Source organism: Citrus clementina, unplaced genomic scaffold (assembly GCF_000493195.1).
Source record: "Citrus clementina cultivar Clemenules unplaced genomic scaffold, Citrus_clementina_v1.0 scaffold_9, whole genome shotgun sequence".
NCBI classification, from domain to species: domain Eukaryota; kingdom Viridiplantae; phylum Streptophyta; class Magnoliopsida; order Sapindales; family Rutaceae; genus Citrus; species Citrus x clementina.
Genome location: NW_006261964.1, coordinates 31,145,790 through 31,170,044, shown reverse-complemented (window position 1 = coordinate 31,170,044; position 24,255 = coordinate 31,145,790). Strand labels below are relative to the sequence as shown.

General features: G+C 32.8%; 3 protein-coding genes across 3 annotated transcripts; 2 read left to right on the top strand and 1 right to left on the bottom strand.

Annotated features, from left to right (window-relative positions):
* Positions 1 to 7,706: 7,706 nt before the first annotated feature.
* LOC18031307 lies at positions 7,707 to 10,411 on the bottom strand. The gene is made up of 5 exons (XM_006422249.2): positions 9,655 to 10,411; positions 9,444 to 9,501; positions 9,236 to 9,319; positions 8,994 to 9,129; positions 7,707 to 8,535 (listed from the first exon to the last, which is right to left on the bottom strand). Exons 1-5 carry the CDS (start codon positions 10,310 to 10,312, stop codon positions 8,209 to 8,211), a joined length of 1,263 nt encoding a protein of 420 aa, XP_006422312.1. The 5' UTR covers positions 10,313 to 10,411; the 3' UTR covers positions 7,707 to 8,208.
* Positions 10,412 to 17,483: 7,072 nt separating this feature from the next.
* On the top strand, positions 17,484 to 18,174 carry LOC18031550 (18.1 kDa class I heat shock protein). Its single transcript, XM_006422248.2, has one exon. The coding sequence runs from the start codon at positions 17,592 to 17,594 to the stop codon at positions 18,078 to 18,080; it is 489 nt and encodes a 162-aa protein (XP_006422311.1). The 5' UTR covers positions 17,484 to 17,591; the 3' UTR covers positions 18,081 to 18,174.
* A 2,349-nt stretch (positions 18,175 to 20,523) lies between these two features.
* On the top strand, positions 20,524 to 22,116 carry LOC18031740 (peroxidase 7). Its single transcript, XM_006422247.1, has 2 exons — positions 20,524 to 20,847; positions 21,358 to 22,116. The coding sequence occupies exons 1-2, from the start codon at positions 20,524 to 20,526 to the stop codon at positions 22,114 to 22,116; spliced, it is 1,083 nt and encodes a 360-aa protein (XP_006422310.1).
* The last annotated feature ends 2,139 nt before the right edge of the window (positions 22,117 to 24,255 follow it).

Sequence of the window (24,255 nt, the reverse complement as noted above, 5' to 3'; positions counted from 1 at the left end):
TTAAAGACAATTGACAGCATTAATATATTTTATTTCTTTGTTATTTATATTAATGATAGATAAGATAGTTTGCACAATATATACACAGGGAATACACTGTAAGATAATACATGACTGCAGTCGGGTATTTGCACAGATACACGACTACGGTCGGGTATTTGGAAATAAACATAATACGCTCTGTGACAAAATACTCGACTGCAGTCGGGTATTTTCACAGATACACGACTGTGGTCAGGTATTTAGAAATAAACATAATAAGCTGTGACAAAATACTCGACTGCAGTCGAGTATTTACACAGATACACGACTGCAGTCGGGTATTTGGAAATAAACATAATAAGCTCTGTGACAAAATACTCGACTGCAGTTGGGTATTTGCACAAATACACGACTGTAGTCGGGTATTTACAAATAAAAATAACAAGCTCTCTGTGACAAAATACTCGACTGCAGTCCAGTATTTGCACAGATACACGACTGTGGTCGAGTATTTAGAAATAAATATGACAAGTTCTCTGTGATAATCGAGTATTTGCACAGATACACGACTGTAGTCGAGTATTTAGAAATAAACATGACCAGTTTTGTAACAGCCAAAATACACGATTGTACTCGGGTATGTGCACAGAATAAAAATTATTTTCAATCATTCATTATATTGATGACACAATCAATATAGATTTTAAACATATCAAACTTCAAATAAATGAAACTAACTATAGTTCGATTGCCTATCAAATAACACAAATCCAATAGTTATTGAAATCGTAAATAAGTCGTAATATAATAGAAGTTATTTAACATTCATCATAAATTTTTGGCATATTCAACCCAAACACTCGGTCCATATTTTATAAGTCTCGGGTCGCCTCCCTTCAATACTTGTTCTTAGAAAGTCACACAAACATGTTTATTCATCTGCGAAACAAAAAGGTAAAAATTTATCACTAAATATGAAAGATATTAAAAAAATTAAAACAACAAAAAATAACAAGTATATAAGGTTCATAGTAGTCGTGTAACTTATTAACAATTATAGTATGTAAGTTTATACGTACACGTTAGTAGTCGTGTAACTTATTAACACACACGACTATAGTCTAGTAATAGTAAAAGGATATATATAGTGAAAAATATATATTTTTTGAACCAATAGAATAATAAGGTGTCATAATAATTGAATTTTTTTGCACATTTTCACGACTACAGTCGTGTAAATACATACATACACGACTGCTGTCGTGTATGTCGGGTGCAGAAAAAAATTTGACAACAACTTCAGATTTTAACGAATGTAGTTATAAAATTCATCAAATAACAGTCATATGATGCAAATGTAATGAAAATATGAGTTGCTTTAGTGTTTATTACAAACCAAACAAAACCCTAAAAATAATATAATGTCAACAAATTGAATAGATAGCGCAAAATAAAATAAAAAAAAGTTTCAAATACCTTATTCATGGGATGAATAATACACCCAGCTGCAAACAAACTCAGTGCATTAGCTGTTTGTGAGTGATTTTGAGTGTGGTGTGAGTTTTTGTATAGATGATAAATACGTGAGAAGCAAAGAGTGTTGTGAGTTGTGTGTGTGTTTTATATTTTTCTTTAGGGATATTTTAGATAATGTACCACATAAAAATGCATACTTAGATAATTTTCAAATATGAGGTATATTTAACTAAATACACTACTTTTAAGGCATATTTAATTAAAAACCTCTGATTAATGCATAGGACTGAGAGCCAGGCCGAGTGAGAGAGGCGGTGAGGTGATGCTGGAGTTCTAAGAAATGTGAAAAGTTTGTTTGAGAATGTTTGGGCCGAAATTGCTTTCGGTTTCATAAACTTGGGTCGGGGCTTGAATCTCTATAGTGCTGTTGAAAAGCACAGAAGAGGCCCATTACAAGCATGTATAGCCTGGAGTTGCGCGTTGAGAAGTATGGTTTTGCCTAGGGGTGGGCACGGGTCGGGTTGGGTCGGGTTGAAAATTTTTAACCCAACCCAACCCGCACTATGTGCGGGTTGAGAATTTAATAACCCAACCCAACTCGTTTATTTTATCAACCCAACCCAACCCGCAAAAAATCACACGGGTTGGGTCGGGTTCACGGGTTGGGCGGGTTGATGCCCACCCCTAGTTTTGCCCAATGGAAAAATGAGTGGAGCTTCTAATAACACCGGTTAAAAAAATCTCTCAACGAATTCTACTTTTCATTTTTATATCTCTTCCTTTTGGGATATTAGATATATATACATAAAAGATACAAGGAAAATTTTAATTAAATTTTACAATTATTGAAAATAACTTCATTAGATTATAAACAGACAGTTTTCATAGTAAAATCATTACTATTAGGTAATTTACTTCTTCATTGTTTCAAAATTATTTTGATTATATACATAAAATTAATAATATTATATATGATGATTAAAAAAATAGTTAGGAGTTCGTGATTAGCATGGGTGGAAGTCAAATGTAACTTATTTCAAAGGTTTTTGTTTGTATTGCTTATGTTTATGTTCCTTCTCAAAAGCGACATAAACTTGAAGATAATAGTGAGAAATGCATATTTGTGAGCTATAGCATTGAGACTAAAGGTTACCAATTTAATAATCCTCTTACCAAGCAATTAATTGTTGGTCGTGATGTTGTTTGGAGTGAGTCAAGTGCTTGGAATTGGAAAGAGTTGCAGCAATGTCTAGGTGTAATAACTGCAGATGAGCTATAGAGGATGAAGATGATACATGCAAATTATGCATGCATGCAATATGTTCGTGGGTAGCCAAAAGCGGCGTTGATGATGAAGCAGATATAGTCATATTTGTTGAGATGGTCAAGACGGTAGACTTAGTCAACTTAATTTGGTAGTTAGATGAATAGGCTGCTTAACTTAAGCATAAGTGGTAGCATGGTTACATGTTTGTTTCCGATTATTTTGCCTTGTTGTTGCAGTTGTTTTGCTACATTATCTGTCACGTTTGTAAGGCTATAAATAGCCAAAAGCATCTGGATAATGGGGAACAGATTTTCAGCAAAAGAACTCTTCCTTCCTTTCTTAACTTCTTCGACTTCTACTTCTTTGACTTCTATTTCTTCTTATCTAAATTCACTCATATCAGAAGATTCACATGGTGATGATGCAAGACAATTAACTCTAAGAGGGCAACCCTCTGACTCCACCAAATTCTCCACCTTCCTTTCTCGGATCACCACCTAAAACAATGAAGTCTTTGATGGAGATTTATGAGCAAGATGCAAGATGTAATTTTTTCTCAGATCAGTGAGCCAACTTTGTTTCAAGATGCCATAGAATGCAAAGAATAGTGTCAAGCCGTGAATGTTGGAATTAAAGCTCTGGAAAGAAATCGCATATAGGAGCTTATAGATTTATTAGAGGGGGGGAAAAAAAAGAGCCGTTGGGTTCAAATAGATCTATAAGATTAAATATAAACCCGATGGTTCAATCCAAAAAAATAAGGTGAGGTTAGTTGCCAAGGGATACATGCAGCAACAAGGTATCGATTTCATCAAAAAATTTGCTCCAGTTGCTAGATTTGATACAATTTGAAATGTCTTGGCCATTTCTGCAAATCACAAATGGAATGTTTATCAATTTGATGTTATATTAGGCTTTTTGAATGGTTTTTGGAAAAAAAAAAAAGAAAGAGTTTATGTGTACCAGCCTTTAGGCTATGAATTTATAGGTGAAGAAAGTAAGGTGCACGGGTTAAAGAAAGGACTTTATGGCTTGAAACAAGTGTATATATCTAGATTATTTCATATATTTAAATAAAAACAAATAAATAAATCTAGGCAAACCAAATCCTATAATTGAGTGGTACGATTGAATTGAGTGGGCATTTCAAGTAACATGGTTTCTAGAAAAAAAAGTGAAAACGAACCTACCTTGCATGTCAAAACAAGAGGTATGGATGAGATTCTTATTATATGCTTTTTATGTTTATGATATTATCTATACCACTGATAGTGTTAGATTAATGGAAGAATTCAAATATAGCATGATTAATGAATTTAAGATGATTGATCTTGGCTTGACGAGTTATTTTCTAAGGTTGGAGGTGAAGCATTATGATGGGATTTTTATCTCTCAAAAAAATATGTAAATGATTTACTTGAGAAAATAACATGAAAGAGTGCAATATGGTAAAAACTTCAATGAACACCAATAAAAAAAATTCAACTTGAATGATGGGGAAGAAAATATTGATGTTTATCGAAGTTTGATTGGTAGTTTATTCTATTTGAAAAAAAAGCCAACCTGATATTTTGCATGCTAAATATTTTTTTCTCAAGATTCATGCAAAGTCCATATTTTTTCTCAAGGTTCATGAAGAGTCCAAACAAAGTTCAGTATGGGGCTACTAAAAGAGTGCTACAATATTGAAGGGAACTCGCTTATATAGAATTTGATGTAATAATGTTAAAAGATTTTCGATTAGGTGGTTTTTTAGATAATGATTGGGCAGATTCAATTAATGATCATAGAAGCGCTATAGACTATATTTTCAACCTAGGCTCAGATGCCATCTCTTGGTGCTTTAAAAAGCAACCATCTACTACATTGTCCTCATCGGAAGCCGAGTGTATGGCAGCAAGTTCAGCAGCATGTCAAGCAATTTTATTATGATAATCAGTCCACATTGCAATGACTAAGAACTTTATATTTCATAGCCGCACAAGACTCATAGAGATACAGCATTACTTCATCAGAGAATTGATGGAAAATGGAAGCATCAGAATGGTCATTGCAGTATTGATGAGTAGCTAGCTGATGTATTTACAAAGGCTCTATCTTTGGAGAAGTTTCTTCATTATGGGATAGTTTGGGAGTTCAGTGTTTTCTTCCAACTATCTATATACTATCAATGACATTTAATAAATGAATGTTAGAAAAAAGAAAAGCATAATATAGCTATTTTTAAGGCCAAAATTAAGCAAGATGAATATTAGGAAAATATAATTATATAGATGATTCGTAATCTCCCCTGTGAACTCTTCGTAATAAATTATAGAACATCCAAATTGGTTCTTGAGTGAATGAAAAATTAAATCTCAAAGAACAATCAATGATTTGAAAAAAAATGAAGGGAAAAGTAACAAATCTCATTGGGCATGGCAATTTGTAGGGTCGGGCTCATGCTTGGGTCCAATAATACAAATAAAGGGCCCGAGCCAGATAAAAAGCCTGATTGTTTCAACTTTGGGTTGGGTTTAGCTCGGGTCAGCTTTAACATCGGGCTTTGTTCGAGCCCAACCAATTTTTTTAATTTTTTTTAGTGCTTAAATGATTTAAATTTACCCGCTCTTATTACATAATGGTCAAAGTTGTGTAAACAAGACTCATATTTTTTAAAAAAAAAACAGGAGTCAATGAATCAAATAATTTTGTTTTGTTTTGTTTTATTCAAGAACATACTACAAACTTAATTATCCATCATGAACTGAGTAAATTATCAATTAAATGCATGAAATAATATAACTAACTCTTATTATTAACATTATTCATATGGTTAATTGTTTCCTCAAAGTGGGATTAGTTAGTAAAAGGTGGTCCTATTTTGTCTTAAAGAGCTTGTCATAGAGAAGGTTAACCAAATGTTACTTGTGGGATAAGAATGACAAGGCAACGAATTAAGGAACTCTAATTAACATTATAATTACTAACAAATCAATGAAGAAGATGGTGATTACAAAAGAATCTTACTGCATATGCACACATGGCACGCTGAAAACTTTTACAGCTTTGCTACACGTGATTATTGATTAAGAACATATCATTATACGTATAAGTGGTAGCCATCCTTCTTAGTTTCATTAATTAAACAAGTCTTTTTTGGTAAGCTTTTGGAATTATTTCACTTATGGTCACTCGAGCAAGACAGCCCATCTGCCCATGTGATGTAAATCAACACTTTATACTTCTCATTAATTATTATTAGAAATATGGGAGAATGCCAATTTCTCCTCTATTGTTTTTATTATTTTTATAATAGTCAATAATCTATTGATAATATAAGTTTATAATATTTTTCTTATTTCAAAATACACTTTTATGTATAATTTATTATAAATTAAATAAATGATAAGAATAGAAACTAAAAAAGAATTAAGTATTAAAAATAAGAAATATATATATATATATATATATATATATATATATTGATGTGAAAAAAATAATATACTATTTTTCTCGTGCTTTTTTATTTTGTGAACATTTTCTTATAATAAATATTTTATAATATTTTCAAATTAAATGTAAAAAGTACAAGAAATAAATTTATCATTTATTTTATAATAATATTTTATTTATCATTCAAGTTTTCTTATAATAATTTTTTTTATCATTTTATAATAATTTTCTTATATATTTATTATAAGAAAAATTTTATAAAATAAAAAGTACAAGAAAATATTTTATTATTAATTTTTCCAATTCAGAACATATATTTCTTATTTTTAACACTTAATTTTTTTATTTTAATTTCCATTCGTGTGATTTATTTAATCTATAATAAATATGAATAAAAGTGTATTTGAAAATAAGGGTAATATTGTAAATTTATATTGTCAGGGAGTTATTAACTATTATAAAAACAGTAGGGAAAAATGATATATATTGATTATAGTATGAGAAAAATTGACAATCTCCCTAAAAATAATACTCGGACAAAGCAAGCCAGTATTATTCTCCCTACTATAATTTAGTTCGCGATAAGTTAATAACACACAAGCCTACTTACATTTTTTTATAGTGATGATTACTATTATTTTTCTTTCAGCAAACGTGCATATGATTTTCATTTCTCAGAGGGTTCCCCTTTTAACTAAAAACTCTCTTCATTTCTTTCTTTCTTTGTTTGCTTTTTTTCCCCTTCACTCGATCTTTCTTTCTTTCTTTTCTTTTTTATCCTTCATTTGATGTCATTCGTTTTAATTCTTTGTTATAATACTCAACTAATTTGGCAGCATCTCAGTTCTAAGATTCTGTAGAAGTTAATTTAAGTGAAATTAAATTCTTAGGTGTCAATTGTGTGTCCATGCTTTATCAAATAAAATTCAAAGTAATAAACTATTCTTTTGTTCAAATTATTCTATACATATAGAGAGTTTTTCTTTAGTATGAGCGTTTTTATTTTTTTTTATTGTGACGTTATTAAACCATGCGATTTATATTAGTTCGTAACATAATTAAGAAAAAAATATACTTTGCGTAAAAATTTTCCGATGCAAATGAATTTCTGTTGCTTGAGACGTTCTTCAATTTTTTAATATTAATTTAAAATTTTACTAATATACATAATCAGCATAATTTTATTGAGATATCCTGTATGAGCTATCGTCTGGCAGAGCCTGATATATTTTTCAAGATTAAACCAAGTTCTTTAAAAAAAAAAAAAGAACATATTGCGTTGAAATCCCTAGTAGGTGGTGCAATTAATATTCCAATATCGTTAATTATTAGAGAGATAGAGATATGAAAGGCTGCAGTGAGCACATGGAGAAGATGACTGCAAGACTCCATGCATCTACCATTATTATTGCTTTTGCTTTTGAAAAAAGATACATGGTGGGCACATGCATATATGGAATAAGATATCTTATCTTCTTATCTGGGTTAACATCATTTTTCAAAAGGCATAGGCGAAGGAAAAAAGATAAAACTGCAGCAGGTCAAATTGCACATGACAAATTAATTCACATATCAAACCTTCACTCAAAATAACAAACGCCAAATCCAAGATACAACATTGTTGGCTTAGCTGGGTTTATAATAATAATAATCGTATTCCCCACCAAAAGCCAAATTCAAAAAAAAAAAAAAAAAAGGTTAGCTAATATAGCCAGCTACCTAGCAATTGCAAGCAAATGGGAAATCAAATGGCAGTACTACTTGGATCCCCCACACGAGGCGTTGCCTCTCCTTTGCACATGCTCTCTGTCTCCCCCACTATTCATTAGCTCAAACTAATAATTAAACACTCACTCACTGATCACTCATTCAAATAACTATAGTCTATCACAATAGTCACAAAGCTTTGGTACTTGTTTAATTTCCTATATATTCCTATAATGTACACAAGTTAATCATAATAAACACTCAAAAGTAAATTGTAATTAGCATAGTACTTATGGGCAGCTTATGCATATTTGTATGATGTTAATTTGATCGATGATATTCTAAAGAGTAGGTGTTGCTGTTGTTGGTGTTGTTGGTTCTTGATCATTATTGGGGCGTTTGTATGGTGCCGCGGCCAATAAGGTGCATGGGAGGTGGCGGTGGCAGATGATCAAGTGATCGTTAGTTAGGCCGGCGGCTTGCATGAATGAATGGACCACCGTCGGACCCACGAACCTAAATCCTCTCCTAACCATGTCCTTGCTTATGCTTTCTGATTTTGATGTCTTAACGGGGATTTTGTGCCCAAATTTGTATTGTGTAGAGATTGGCTTGTGGTTAACAAATCCCCAGATGTATTTCTCAAATGATCCAAACACTCTTTTAACCTGTAAATTTGTCATCCCACACAATTTCATAATTAATAATTAACTAACGAATAAATAAATCAAATGAATCATAAATAAAGTAATGTAATGATGGATCCCACGCCCTTGTTATTATGTATATTTTAATTTTATTGTTTCAGTTTTTCTGGTTTAAATTTGCTGCGCTGGATTGATCATGTGCTTAACAGCCAATGTTGTGAGGTCTTTCATTACTTTATTGTATTGAATAGGACAACTCGGAACTTGATTCCCAACAACTTTTCACCAAATAAGAGGAGAGAAAATGCTGAAAAAATGATTTAAGTTGTTGACTTGACTGCATTCTTTTTAAATCTTAACAAAAATTTTATTAATTACTCCAAAAGTTATATTTTTAAAGAAGGAACAAAGTCATTAATAAAATGAGTCGTAAAGGGACAAAATTAACAGAGTGGTTGAAAAAAGTGTATGTATGTTACCTCAAGAATTCGGTTAGAGTTGTCGACAACACCTCGAACTCGGCTCATATCTATGCTATACTCTGTACTTATTGACATCATTTGCTTGTCACTTAGTTTGGCCACAGTTTCGGCTTCAAAACCTGAAAATGCATCCCTGAAAAAGAGATAAACAAGAAAAGAAACTATTTATTAATATTAAGGGCGCAATTTAATCTATATGTATGTGTTTAGAAAATAGTAATTAATTAATTAGCACTCACCTGAAACCTTGTCTTTTTTTCAAGATTGAAGTCCAGTCTGAGCCAACTTGAGCACCACTCAGAACTAGCAATTCAAACAACATACTGCATAGAACGAAGAAAAACTTTTAGTAATTGTTAATCAACTAGGTTATATATAAAATAAAAGGAGCGTCCTTAGTTATTTATGTAAAGTGAGAGATGGAGGAGAAAGAGAGAGAAGCCATACTTATCATTACGGACTGGAACTCCCCATTCTTCATCATGATAAGCTACGAAAATGGGATCTGCCACATACAATTAGCATAAAATTAATCAGAACAAAATAATAATAAGTTAAGAATTCATAACAAATTAGGTCACAAAATATACATACATACATACATATATATGGATGATAGAAAAGAAATCAACGTTCGTGTGTGTGTGTCTTTATATACCTGAATAAGCAGTAATAAAGCTGCACCTCTTCTCTTCCTGCTGCTCACCAGTTGTGGGCGTGCTGCGTGCCGCATTATTATTGTTAGGATCAAATAAAGGAACAACTTTGGATTCAAACTTAGCAGACTTTGATCTTCCATAATGAGCAATCCGCATTTTGCGTTGTGCATGTTGAAGCGCCATTTGTTCCCTCCTCACGGCGGCTATGCTTCCCGGCGAGTCCATGATCAGAGACGATGAATAGGTACTAGTATTAGTACTCATCATTAATGCTGCTGTTCTCTCTACATTTCCACCTTCTTTGAAACTTTTAGACTTCTTTCTCTCTAAAGTTCTGATGTTACTTCTTGGAGTAACAACCTTTTCGGAACTCGAATTTAAATCATTGCCTCGCTTAATAGCTTGAGGCCTTGGTGACTTAGACTCTGCAGGACACGTTAATACTAATGGAGCCGCTGGCTTGTTAGGTTTAATAGAAGTTGGCAATGGTAATGTTGGTGGTGGTGGTGGTGCTTTGTTGAGGGTATTACGGCGGTCTAGCTTGCTAGGAACACGGTTACAAGTAGGTTGAAGAACCGGCCTGCCATTGATTTTGGCAACCATCGTTGGGGTTGCTTCATTCATGCCTGTGGTCACCTTGTCCTTGGAGCTACACATTTTATACGTGTATATATATATATATGATGTATGTTTTAGGAGAACAGCTAGCTGGGTTATTAATTAGCTATGGGTTTGGAGGAATTAAAAAAAAAAAAAAAAAAAGGCTCTCAAAGGCTCAAAAGATGAAATATTAATTGAAAGAGAAGGTTATGAAAGAGCTTGCTAGCTAAGAGAGAATATTGAAGGAAGAGAAGAGGGGGATGTTGGGTTATATATATACATATAACAAAGCTAGGGGTGAGGTGAGGGAGGAGTGGGGACAAGAAGCAATAACATTAACGTGGGGGGTGGGTTGGGGTCTTGTGAATATATTATGGAGCATTCGCATTACTTTACTCTTTGCTAACTAAACCACCAGGTGGAGGGGGGTGACCATCTTACTTTTTTCCTACTATTTATTTATTTTATTAGTACTTATCATTTTTACTAATTGTAAGTGTATATATATTGTTGTGAGATATGGGAGAATCAAGGGAAGTTGATAGAAGGGATTTGTTGGTTGAGTTTGGATTAAAATTTGAATTAATATGTTAAAATATATAATACATGTTATAATTTTATCTTCCAACTTCCCCTAATTCTTAATCTTGGTTATGATATATCTTTTGCATATACAAGAATGTTAATCGGCCGGCTCGAAAAATACGCCGTTCTAAAATCGTAGCAGAAATCAGAAAAAGACTGAGATGCCGGCAAATTAATTGAGTTAAAAAAGAAAAAGACCCAAATGCCTATAGATGGAGTTGGATAAATAACTTTCAACAAATTAATTAATTAAAGAGATTCACTCACCAGCTTGCTTGAGTGGTGGATAAGGAAGGTAAGAATGCAAGGAAAAGAATCAATGATTGATGTATTCTTTTTAGCTGGAGGGAATCTCTTGTTTCTCTCACCGTATATCTCACGAGGGATAGGGTAACATGGGATGGGAGAGATATCAATACTTATTTATTTATAACCACAATATTAATAATGTGATAAACTTCTTAAGTAAGACACAGGCTATAACAACCTTTAAGAGAGGATGAACTTAGTTTGAGGTTAGATGTTCTGATGATGACTCATGAAAAGAGATAAGATTACAATTCCATAACAGATCTTTAAATTTGTGTGGCATTATGTATAGTTACCTATTATTAATTAATTAAGTTTATTCTTTGATATGAAAACTCTTAAAGGAGAAAGGGCATGCATGCATGCAGTATCTTTTGTATATATATATACTTTCCAAACGAATTGGGTTGCACCAATGTGATAATAAACTAACTATGTACCTTCAATGACATTTAATAAATTAATGTTCGGGGACAAAAAAGCATAAAATAGTTATTTTTAAGACAAATTTTGAGAAAGATGAATATTAGAAAAATATACTTATACAGATGATTCAAAATCTCTTTTGTACTCCTCGTAACAAATTATAGAACATTTAAATTAGTTCTTAAGTGAATGAGAAATTAAATCACTAAGAGCAACCATTAATTTGAAAAAAAATGAAGGGAAGAGTGACAAATCCCACATCAGAAAATTAACTAACAATTAAAAGCTTCATGTATACTCGAGACAAGATCACAATTCCATAACAGATCTTTAAATTTGTGTGGCATTGTGTATAATTACCTATTATTAACTAATTAAGTTTATTCTTTGACATGAGAACTCTTAAAGGACAAAGGGCATGCATGCAGTATCTTTTGTATACACATATTCCAGACGAATTGGGTTGCACTAATGTGATACTCAGTTCAGTTTCTTCTTCAAACTATGTACCTTCAATGACATTTAATAAATGAATCCTTGGATTAAAAAAAGTAGCATAAAATAACTACTTTTAAGGCCGATTTTGAGAAAGATGAATATTAGAAAAATATAATTTTATAGATGATTCAAATTATTAGAAAAATATACATTTATAGATTATTCGAATCTTTTTCGTGAACTCTTCGCAATGAATTATAGAACATTCAAATTGGTTCTTAAGTAAATGAGAAATTGAATCTCAAAGAGCAACTATTGATTTCAAACAATGAAAGGAAAAATGATAAATCCCTCATTAGAAAAGTGATTAAGAACTAAAGGTTTTATATATACTTATATATGCGACAGATGGTAAGTGTTCTAAGGATAAAGACTCTCTCTACCAACTCCTTTCATTGGGAGAGTAAGTACCCGAGAGAAAGTGAAAAGAACTCGAAATGCACTCTTTTATCCTCGCATTTTGTCTGCAGACTTCATCAAGTTCAACCATAGATAGCAAAAAGATATACAACTTGTGAGATATTGCACCATTGTAAGTGTTATTATTCTTAGATTATCTGTATATGTATAATATTTCAGCTAGAAAACTAGTTAAATTTATTTTATACAAAAAATAAACTAGAATATATGAGATGCAATCAATAATCAATAATTTATTTATTTATTTATTTAACTTTTTGTTGTAATCTAGTAAACATAATGGTCAAAGTTGTGTAAACAAGACTCATCGAAAAATGAGTTAATGAATCAAATAATTTTGTTTTGTTTTGTTTTATTTTATTGGAGAACGTATTACAAACTTAGTTAGCCATCATGAACTGAGTAAATTACCAATTAAATGCATGAAATAAATCAACTAACTCTTATTATTAGCATTATTCATATGGTTAATTGTTTCCTTAAAGTGGGATTAGTTAGTAAAAGGTGGTCCTATTTTGTCTTAAAGAGCTTGTCACAGAAAAGGTTAACCAAACATTACATGTGCGATTAGAATGATTGGGCAACGAATTATGGAACTTTAATTAACCTTATAATTACTAACAAATCAAAGAAGAAGACGGTGATTACAAAAGAATCTTACTGCAGATACCCATATGGCATACTGAAAACTTTTACAGCTCAAGGCCATATCTTTATTCCATTGTGTTTTGTGCCTTCATGTTAAAGTGCTCATCAAAGACAGCATCAAAGTGGATGAAAAGGCAGTTGAATAAATTTCGGATAAAAAAGTGGCCAGAAAGAGAAAATCATGATAGTTATAACTTAGCTCGATGAATTTCTATACAAATTACTTATTAACTTATGTTACAATTTCAGGAATATAGTGGTTGATACACTTCCTATAATAAGAAAACAAATTTGGCAATCTTTTTGGTTATTGAGTTGGCCCAAATAGAATTTGATTCTTTTCACCTAATAAGAGAATTCAAATCGAGGCTAATTATAGCCATTTACCGAAATGTATATAGATTTCCAATATCAATCGATTGAAGTAGTATAGAAAGAAAAAGCATTTCGAAAGGATACAAAAATATAATGATACTCTAAACTTAATTTCACAACGTCGCGTTGCGATCCTTGAAGCTGAATTGTAAGGTCCATCAAAAGGAGCTCCTTTAGTCTACAAAAGCATACCACATGGATAAAAGTTGCCAACATTGCATGTGAGAGCCAGTGCTGCATTATATATGATTATAATTGTCCAAAGTGATCGATAACAGCATAACAACATACCAATTAAATGGCATCTCACCTTTTTCAATTCTTAAGCTAATTCCTTCGGGCTGACAGCCGCCCCGTAGTCTTGTAGTTTGAGTCTTCCCATGTGTTGCAAGAGTTGATTTTTTCTTGGTTTGAGAATAAATTTTTCTTTTATCTGTTTCAATAGGGATCCACGTCAAGGAAGGTTAATTTACTCGGTATTCAAGCTGAATTACAAGAAGAAAGGTCCCTAATGTAACTATATATCGACAATCATTAATGTTGTTTCAGGTTAATTCAATTCCATAATTTTACAGGTGGATTATTCCGTAGAAGCATGATGATCAAGCGATCACCGCCCGTCACATGATGCTATGCGTGATTGTTGATTAAGAACATATCATATACGTGTAAGTGGTAGCCATCCTTATTCGTTTCATTAGTTAAATAAGTCTTTTTTTGGGTAAATTTTTGGAATTACTTCACTCACATTATTTTATGATCACTCAAGCAGGACAGCCCATGTGATATAAACCGACACTTTATACTTCTCATCAATTATTATTAGAAATAATTCTCGGACCGAACAAGCCAATATTATTTTCCCCACTATAATTTAGTTTGCAATAAGCTGATAACACACAAGCCTACTAGCATTTTTCTTATAGTGATGATTACTATTATTTTTCTTTCAGCAAAATGCATGTGATCCTCATTTCTTAGAGGCTTCCCATTTTAATTAAAAACTCTCTTCCTTCCTTTTTTTGTTTCTTTCTTCACATCCCCCCCCCCCCCCCCCTCCCCCCGGGTGTCATTTGATCTCATTCTTTCTAATTCCTCGTTACAATACTCAATTAATTTGGCAGCACTTCAGTTCTAAGATTCTGTAGAAGTTAATTTAAGTGAAATAAATTCTTAGGTGCCAATTGTAAGAATACATGAAGAGGGAGAGACAGTGTGTGTCTCTTTTGCGAACACCTTCATTTTTTTATACGAACACGCTTTTAGGTCGTGAGGTTTAAGAGAGTTAACTTTTAATGCTATTAAACCATACGGTTTTATAGTTCATTAAAAAAAAATCTATCAAACCTCACGGCTTAAGAGTGTGTTTGCATTTAAAAAAATGAAGGTGCCCGCATTTGAGACATATATATAGTGCGAGCACTCTTTTTTTTTTTTTTTAAAGCGGACATTCTATATATGCTAGTTAGTGACATAGCTGATGACATAATTAAGAAAAAAAAAAGATAATTTGCGTAAAAGATTTTCAGATAAAAATTAATTTCTATTGCTTGATATATTCTTCAATTTTTTATTATTAATTTAAAATTTCGCTAATATGCATAATCAGCACAATTTTATTGAGATCTCCTGTATGAGCTCTCATATGGCAGAGCCTGAAATATTCTTCAAGATCAAACCGAGTAAATTCTTTTAAAAAAAAGTAATTTAAGAATGGTGACTGGTGACTGGTGAGCATGGGTGGATTTATTCCATTCACCGTCACGGCATCACCATACATGAAGGCTTAATTTCTTGGTGGGCTTGAAAATACTGGGCAATTATCAGAAAGAGAATATGAGAACATTTTCTGACACATTATTCATTTCCAAAGAATTATTCATTCGTGGACGAAGTGGTCACAGAATTGCATTATTGAACGAACCAAATGGGAGGAGAGGAGACCATATGAATGATGAACACCGATAGGATATTTACTTGTCTCACATTGAAGACTAATGGACATGTGAATGAAACCGTGTGAACAAAAGGGATCTTTTATGTACATCTAGCTCGCAAGCATTGTTTCTTATGAACATGATAATCGATGCATCATGCTCGTAATAATATAAAAGAAAAGAATTTAAAGTACAATTCATTCTGTACGTATATTAATCTTACACAAGCACAATATATATTGATTCATAAATTATTATATTGAGCACTTTGACTCCGTAATGTGGTTTCTATTGTAGATATGAAGCTTCTTAACTCTAAATAAATTTTTAAAAAATACAGGTTTTAGGTTGGCTAATGTTAGAGATTTGTCGTTGTATCATCTCAAGAGCCTACCCCTGGAGGCAAAGGTTGATAGAAGAGATGATGAGTATTCACCTTCACGGTGACTCCATGTGCTGTGTGCATGTTGAGTAGGGAAATGCGTTTGTTGATAACAGAGCATGAGATTGTTTACCATAATAATTGAACGTATATTGATCTGAATGATTGCAATGAATATCTTTATATTGTTTCCTAACTACGTAATCATAAACTGTAATTTTGGATTGCTCGTTAAAAAAGAAAAAGAAAAAAAAGATTAATAACGCGGCTTTATGGACTTGAAAGAAAGTATACGGTTCTACTTCTAGATAGAAACGCAATGGGACAAACTAGGTTGTGAACATTAGTGGTGATAAATTTGGTAGGCGGAAGGCACATGTCCCCAGCTCCAATTAATGCAACTGGAATTGAGGGATAAGGTTTAATGTTATCCATATGTTTTTCATATAATTTTGCTAGCTCTTTCTATTTCATTTGTTGATAGGCATTGGTGCTGGCTGGAGAAATTGTCTTTATGTTACATATGTACCCTGGAATGGCATGCGTTCATTAATGAATTGAAGTCTGGAATTGGGCAACGGCATTAATAACTTGTTTTCCTTGGCAATTTTATTCGGAGCTAGCACATGCAGTCTTTTGTGTTTTTTATATTCAATCATTATTTCAGTGCAAACTAAGTGAGGAATAGGCAGCATCGCGATACCGATTAGTTAAAATTTCAAGTTTGTTTAGCTTTAATAAGAGATTATATATGAAAGTAATGAAAATTGTCTCAGTACCTGGGTTTTAATAATTGCAAAGAGGGAATAACGATTGGTTTTAAAATGGTTGAGATTTTTCATCTCAAACCAAAACTTTTAAATGAAAAAATAAAAAAATTGGGTCTATTTCTTGCACATCAAAGTTGCTTTTCACATCATAAATTATGTTCTACGGACAGTCTTCCAAAGTACTTAGTTAATTACTTATATACGTATCCGATCGAAGATATATTCTTTAGGTAATGTGGATTATTAATGTGATATTAAGTCACTCAAGCTTTTTCTTTTTTCTTTTTTTCTTTTTTTGAAGCAATTCGTTGCAATTAGATCGTATAGTTATATTTATTTATTGACTTATTTTAGTAAAAAATACATATTTAGTTTCAGGTCATAAATAAGAATTAAGCACCAATAATAATTAAGGAAATATCCCCACTGTAGAGAATTTTCGGGTAGAATTGTTTGTGTGTTATTTGTCAGCGAGGTTGGGTACTTGGGTTATGAGCTTGGGCTGTTCTTTTGGTTTGGTCCCTCAATTGGCTAAACTTTCATAACTTTCAAGTCCAATAACGTATTTCCTTCACGGTAGTTCTACAATCTTCCAAAGTCCACATTGCTTTTCTCCATATATAATCATTGTAAATCATCATCGACGAAAGTTAAAATTGTTTGACTATTCAATTACCATTTCCATTTTCCAGGTTCTCCCAGAGACTTCGCAAGACTTTAGTTACCCCAAAAAGCATTAAAATTATATATATCTACACAAGACTTACAAATTAAATCTCTCTTCAAAGAAAGAACATTCTTATCCTATACATGTATATGCACTTAATTTCCAAATTCCAGAAATTTCAAGAACTCATCATGCGTTGAGTATAAATACATAACCATGAGATAAGCTCAAGACATACATAGCGAAAGAAATAATTGAAAGCGAGCTTTCTTACAAGTTATATAATATAATTTAAACGAGAAACTAGAGTTGAACAAAAATGTCTCTCCTTCCTGTTGGGATATCATCTCTCGTCCATCCATATGGAGGCATAGACACCCAGATGGACTGGAAAGAAACTCCACATGCCCACGTATTCGAGATCGATCTTCCAGGGCTTGCAAAAGAGGATGTGACGCTTCAAGTTCATGGAGACAGGATACTTCACATAAGTGCTGAGAGGAAAGAGGAGCCAGAGGACAAAGGCGACAAGTGGCACTGCCGGGAGAGGCCACACGGCGGCAGCTTCACCAGGCAGTTTCGTTTGCCTGATGATGTTAAGGTCGATGAGATTAGGGCTTCAATGCGTGACGGGGTACTAACTATCACTGTGCCTATCAAGGACGATGAGTTGACAAAAAAGAAGAATAGTAAGCACAAGAAGACAACATCATCGGTTTCAGTTGAAATTTCTGGGGGTGATGGTAATGCTCCTGCGCGATCTCATGCTCCCAGAGGACTCGGCCGTTTCGTCTGCTGCAAAGCTTAATTAATTAATTGAATGGTTTGTGTTGGATTGTTATGGTGTCACTGGTGTGAAATTAATTAATTTGCATCCGATTTTGTTATTGATACTGTCCTTATCACTTCTTGATTGATTAATTATAAATTACATTGTAAATCCAATATATACGAAATCTTTTTATCCGCATATGAAATATAGTTTTGTTAACTTGTGTAATTAATTAATAATACATGGCCGGGTCTATGATATTTTTAGGAGAGAAATTCTCTAAGCTGAGAAATTTTATAATACATCTGATGTTCCATGTCGTGGAACCACTAACCAATAATTTTTTTACATGTATTCATTAATTTTTAAACTTTAACTTATTAAAAGTTAAATAATTCCTTCCTTTTCTCTATCTTCTCTAGTTTCAAAAATTCTTCTTCTCTCCTCCAAATTCCAAAAAACATTAATTTATTTAAAAATTATAAAAATAATAAATTGAACAAAGTGCCTGCAGAGGCCTAATTTCATCATCCTCCTCGTTTCCATTCACAACTTCATTGCCCTACAAGGTAATCTTGCTTTGATGTTCTTCTGCAAATGTTTGATATATGACAACCCCCAACCTTAATTCACTTTGCAGATCTAAAAATAATCTTATTTTGATGCTCCTTTTGCTTCTCATTCATAAACCCATTCTCGTAGAAAATCTGCCACTAGCTTAGTTAGAAAATTTGTTGCTTTTTTTTTTGGCAGGGGAACGGAGTTGTAAATGGGAAGGAGTATGAAATCAAGCTCTTTGTAGCCATTTTATTCAATTTATTATTTTTATATCTTTTAGTAAATTAATGTTTATTGAAATATGGAACAGAGAAGAAGAATTTTTTAAACTAGAGCAAAGAAAGAGAAAGGGAGGGAACTAAAGTTGGTTGGTGTGAGTGGTTCGACACTCTCACTCCTTAAGAGAGGTCAGGGGTTCAAGTTCCGCTCTCGTATGGAGTCACCACTTTGGCCAGCACTTTACCCCTTATGGGTCGACCCGGTGCGAGCGGGGATTAGTCTGGGTTGTGGTACGGGCTTAAAGGTGCTTCCCACAGTTGGGGCCCACTCAGGACCACCTCGTGGTTCAAACCAAAAAAAAAAAAGAGAAAGGGAGGGGATTGTTTGACTTTTAATTATTAAAAATTGATTGACACGTGTAAAAAATTTATTGATTAGTGGTTCCACATCATCAGATGACATGGAACATCAGATGTATTATAGAATTTCTCTAGCTAGAGAACAAGCCCGCCCAAACTAATCAATGTGCGTGCATAAATATTTATACAACTAATTAATTAAGTTAGGTGTGCATTGAAATCCACCAATTAAGCCTTGAACAACCACAATCTAATTCTCATTTATGACAATTTTATGTAAATTTGACTTAGTCTGAGTAGCAATTGCTTGAACTAGCCAGCAAAATTAGTGAAGCTCCCTTTACTTGATTGAGAATTAGGGAAATCAATATCCATGCACATTTTTTTTATAATATAAGGATTTGATATCTGAAACTTAAGTAAAAATACTTCAAATAAGTCTGGAAAATTAGTAGTCAATTATGTGTGTGTGTGTGTGTGCACGTACGTAGAGAGAGAGAAGACTAATCTAGTGTAGAATTCTTAAATTTATTAAAATTTGAGAAAGCTATTATCCCATTTAGCGTAATAGCTTAATAGCATTACACTAGTTTATCGATTTATGCACTCCTAATAAAAAAAATGCAACTATCATTCCCTACTAGAAGATTAGGAATAAGTGTTTCAAATTGGGGGGAATAGTTGCAAGATTCTCGACCTGATGAGGGCAAATGCAAAATTTGATCATAGAACCATATGAAGCGTGTTTTGAGGTTCAAGTTTATTATTTTTTATTATTGTTTGGTACAATATGATATGAGATCTTTTTCTAATTATGCTTCAATTTTAACAATTTTATGGATGTTGATATTATTACGAACCTAAAGAGCTTACAATTACATACATATATGTATATATGTATATGTATATGTATATGTATATGTATGTGTATGTATATATGGTTTTATTTTGCATGCTGTAAAGTGTAGATAGTGTATGTATGTATTTTATTCCTAATAAATATATAATGCATTCCCAGGTCGATTCCTGTCCACCGGAAACCACTTTCTCCAGCACTCTTAACGCGTCTCATCACAAATTAATAAATAATGAAATAAAATAAAAAAGAGATCATATTTGACGTAAATTAAAATTAAGCAGCTAGCTGGCTTGCTGTTCTCTACATAATTTGTGCTTGTTTGCATGATCGATCGATCATCGATTTTGTGTTCGTAGTGAGTGCCACTCACGTATTTATTTTCCAGCTCGATCAGTCTCCCAAATGCATGCATAAACGAGGAGTCATATGTGTAAATTAATATAAAAGCTAGCTTGCTTTGTAACAGCAGCAAGAGAACCAAACCATGAAGTCGAAACAATTCACTCTGTTCGCGCTCATCCTGGTCCAAATATTGGAGCAGTTTATGATTAATGTGTTGGCTATCAATATTAACAACAACAATAATATTTTGCCTTTGGAACATGTCACTACCACTTCACTTTTAACAAATAATGAGGCGTCCAAGCTCTTATTATCTCCGGAAAGTTACTTGTCTTTGAGTCACTATCATTCAACATGTCCAGATCTTGAAGGCATCATCCACCGCCAAGTGCAAGCCTGGATTAGGAAGGACTACACATTCGCTGCCAGCCTCATCCGCCTCCACTTCCATGACTGTGTTGTTAGGGTAAGCTAATTTCATTTACATATTACTCTAAATTACTCTTACTCTTACTCACCCAATTGATACATAATTAATTGTTTCAAGTTTCAATTGTATTAATATTATTATTATCATTTTATTTGTTACACAAGCAGCACAATCCAAGATCAATTTATACGTAGTAATGATTCAGTGGATATATGAAATAATTACCTACAGCTGGTTAATTTACATACTACATACTTATTATTTTAACCTATATATACAGTTAATTTTTACCTTCAAGTTTAACAGTTTTTCATTCAATTCTGACTCCATCCTTGATTTTTCTCGTGCAACTAGTAAACCATAGGCTAAAATAAATAATTAAATGAATAAATTTATCATACCGTTCTCTCCTTCTTAGTTAATTATGTCATTACTGTTCTTTATGTTATGCTGTCTCCGTTAATTATCTATGACCCCCATCGAACCAAAATGATTAGTAATATGTGTGTGTCTGTGTGTGTATATAAAATATGTTTGATGCTGCAGGGTTGTGATGCTTCAATATTGCTGAGCCATAAAGGCAGCGAAAGGAGAGCCAAGGTGAGCAAGACACTGAGAGGCTTCAGAATCATCGATGAGATCAAGGCTGAGGTTGAGAAGAAATGCCCTAAAACTGTATCATGTGCTGACATTCTGACAGCAGCAGCTAGAGATGCAACAGTAGTAGCCGGAGGCCCATTCTGGGAAGTCCCGTTTGGCCGAAAAGACGGAAAGATTTCCAGTGCAAGAGAAGCAAATCGCCTTGTTCCTCAGGGACACGAAAATGTCACAACTTTGATCCAAATTTTCCGAGATCATGGCTTGAACATTCTTGACCTGGTCGTCCTCTCAGGGGCACATACTATTGGCAGAAGCTCTTGCGACGCCATAAATCATAGGCTCCATAACTTCAATGGTACGCGAAAAGCTGATCCTTCACTTGATACAAAGTATTTGAACTCGTTGAAGAAAAAATGTGCTGCTAGCAGTCATGTCTATGTTGATCTTGATGCAACAACGCCTAGGATTTTCGACACAGCTTATTACACCAATCTTGGGAGGAATATGGGATTGTTATCGACCGATCAACTGTTGAATTCTGATGCAAGAACTGGACCATTTGTTTCAGTACTGGCCTCTCAGCCATTAGTTTTCTCCTCCCAATTTGCGGCGTCAATGGTCAAACTTGGTAACATTGGAGTGCTCGCTCGCCCCAACGAAGGTGAAATCAGATTCAAGTGCAGTTCTGTCAATCGAGCTTATTAATGAAGGGTCGTCTACTCATCATTATCTATCTATATGCATTCACATAATTTCATTTGATTTGTTTTGCAAATTTTATTTGAATTTTATTGACATTTTGAGAAATATGCATTGCTTTTCCTTACAATAACACAACACACGCGCACATATGATCGCGCTTAATTTGGCCTTGTAAATTGTAAGGGACATTAATTCTTCTGTTATTGGAAATGGAGCTTTGTACTATCCTATATGTAATTAAGAAAAGAGAATTAAAAAAAATGTATATATATATGAGTAATTATTTGACCATTACAGCATTTGAATCATTCAAAAGAAAGAAGGAGAACTATATTCATTCTAACTTTTAATTAAAGGTAAGAATCATCATAATGTAACTATCTGCTATATTCTTTTAAAAAATAAAAATTCTGATTTAACTCTTTATAAATTTTCATGAGAGCTAAAATAGCTTTATTATTTAACAAATGAGGCGAAAACACAAAAAAAAAGACCCTCCATTTTGCCATTGTTACATACAATAAACTAAACGCTAATTTGGTAATGTAATAACTTTTAAAATAATTATTATTAACTATATTGTAAAAATAATCATGTAAAGAAAACCAGCTAAATGTTTAGTAAATTTATTTCTAGTACTGTGAGTTTTAAAAATAATCGTATATGTTTATTAAATCTTATCGTTGAATTATTGTAAGAATACAAATGACTAAAATATATATAATGTTAGAATAAAATTTATTATGTATTCATAAACATGTATATATAATTTTTCTTTATCGTGTGTATATAATTGATAACTAATTTTTTTTATCTCGGTATAATAATAATAATAATAATAATAATCTATTTAATTTTAATAATTTTATTCCCTTATTGAATAAGGATAATTTTAAAATTTGTAATATATGTGAGGATATATAAAAATAATTCTCAAAATTAGATTTTTAAAAGCCACTCATCTCTTACTTTCAAAATTTATTGTAAGATGAGGTGATTTACTAAAATAATATTTTTAAAAAATTTAGCAAATACTAAGGCCAATTTTGGGATAGCGATGGCTGATGAAATAAACTACTTCTGTTGTATAGATGAAACAAATTGCTAATTACAAAAGTAGCTTGTTGTTTAATAAATTGTGTTGTTGCAATTATTGTGAGTCTGAAAAGCATGGTACATGTCTTTAGTAAATTTTATTACGAAAGTATTGTTTTATTATATAATGACCAAAATAAACATAAGGTTAATTTCGTTTTTATTTTTTAGAATATGTTTATCAAGTGTTTAGACATGCCTTGTTTATTGTTAAAAACATATAAAATTACATCAAGTGAAAAAAAAGAAAAACAATTGTTGGTGGTAAAATATGGACTAGAGGTATTGAGGGCATGACACATGGGGAGTATGATTCAAAACTATGAAAAGGCTAAAGGGGAATCTGAAGAGGGAGGACGAAGGTGAAGACCTTAAAGAAACGGGAAGATCTCACATGGGGAATGTGACTCAAGACTGTGATGAAGAATAAAAGGGAAGTTGAATAGGGGAAGATGAAATGTATACCTAGGTCACAACATGTCTATACATGATCACGGGACAGGGACAACCATGCCAACACTATCAGGCCACGCCATTATAGTACGGTCCCCACTTCAACTATCTCCAAAATATCCCTTTGCAAGCCACCAAAGTCTAAAATGACGAAAGGAGATCACAGACAAACTTCCTGCACTCCCTTTAGTAAAATCAGGTGCTCCCAAGCCCGATTGGCTTATTCAAAATAAGTCAATTGAAGTTATGAACATATTGCTTGCACAAATTGTCCCTTAATTGATAGTTTTCCAGCCAAAGCAAGCTTAAAAGCCTCCACAAAAGAAGCCAAATTACTTAAAAACCCTAACTAAGTAGGGAATTCACAAACAACGGCCTGCCACGCATCCACAAGGACGCAAAGATGCCCTCAGGGGCACTCCACATAAAAAGGTCAGGTTGGTTCTCACAAGGGAGATAAGTCACTTATTCACCAAAGGCACTTAACTTTTCTTCTATTCTAGGGTTTCTTAGAAATCCAGCACCTCCTTCAACCTCCCACATAATTGACTGTTGGAGTGCCATTGCTAGCCACTGTTGGCATCGCCTCTAACG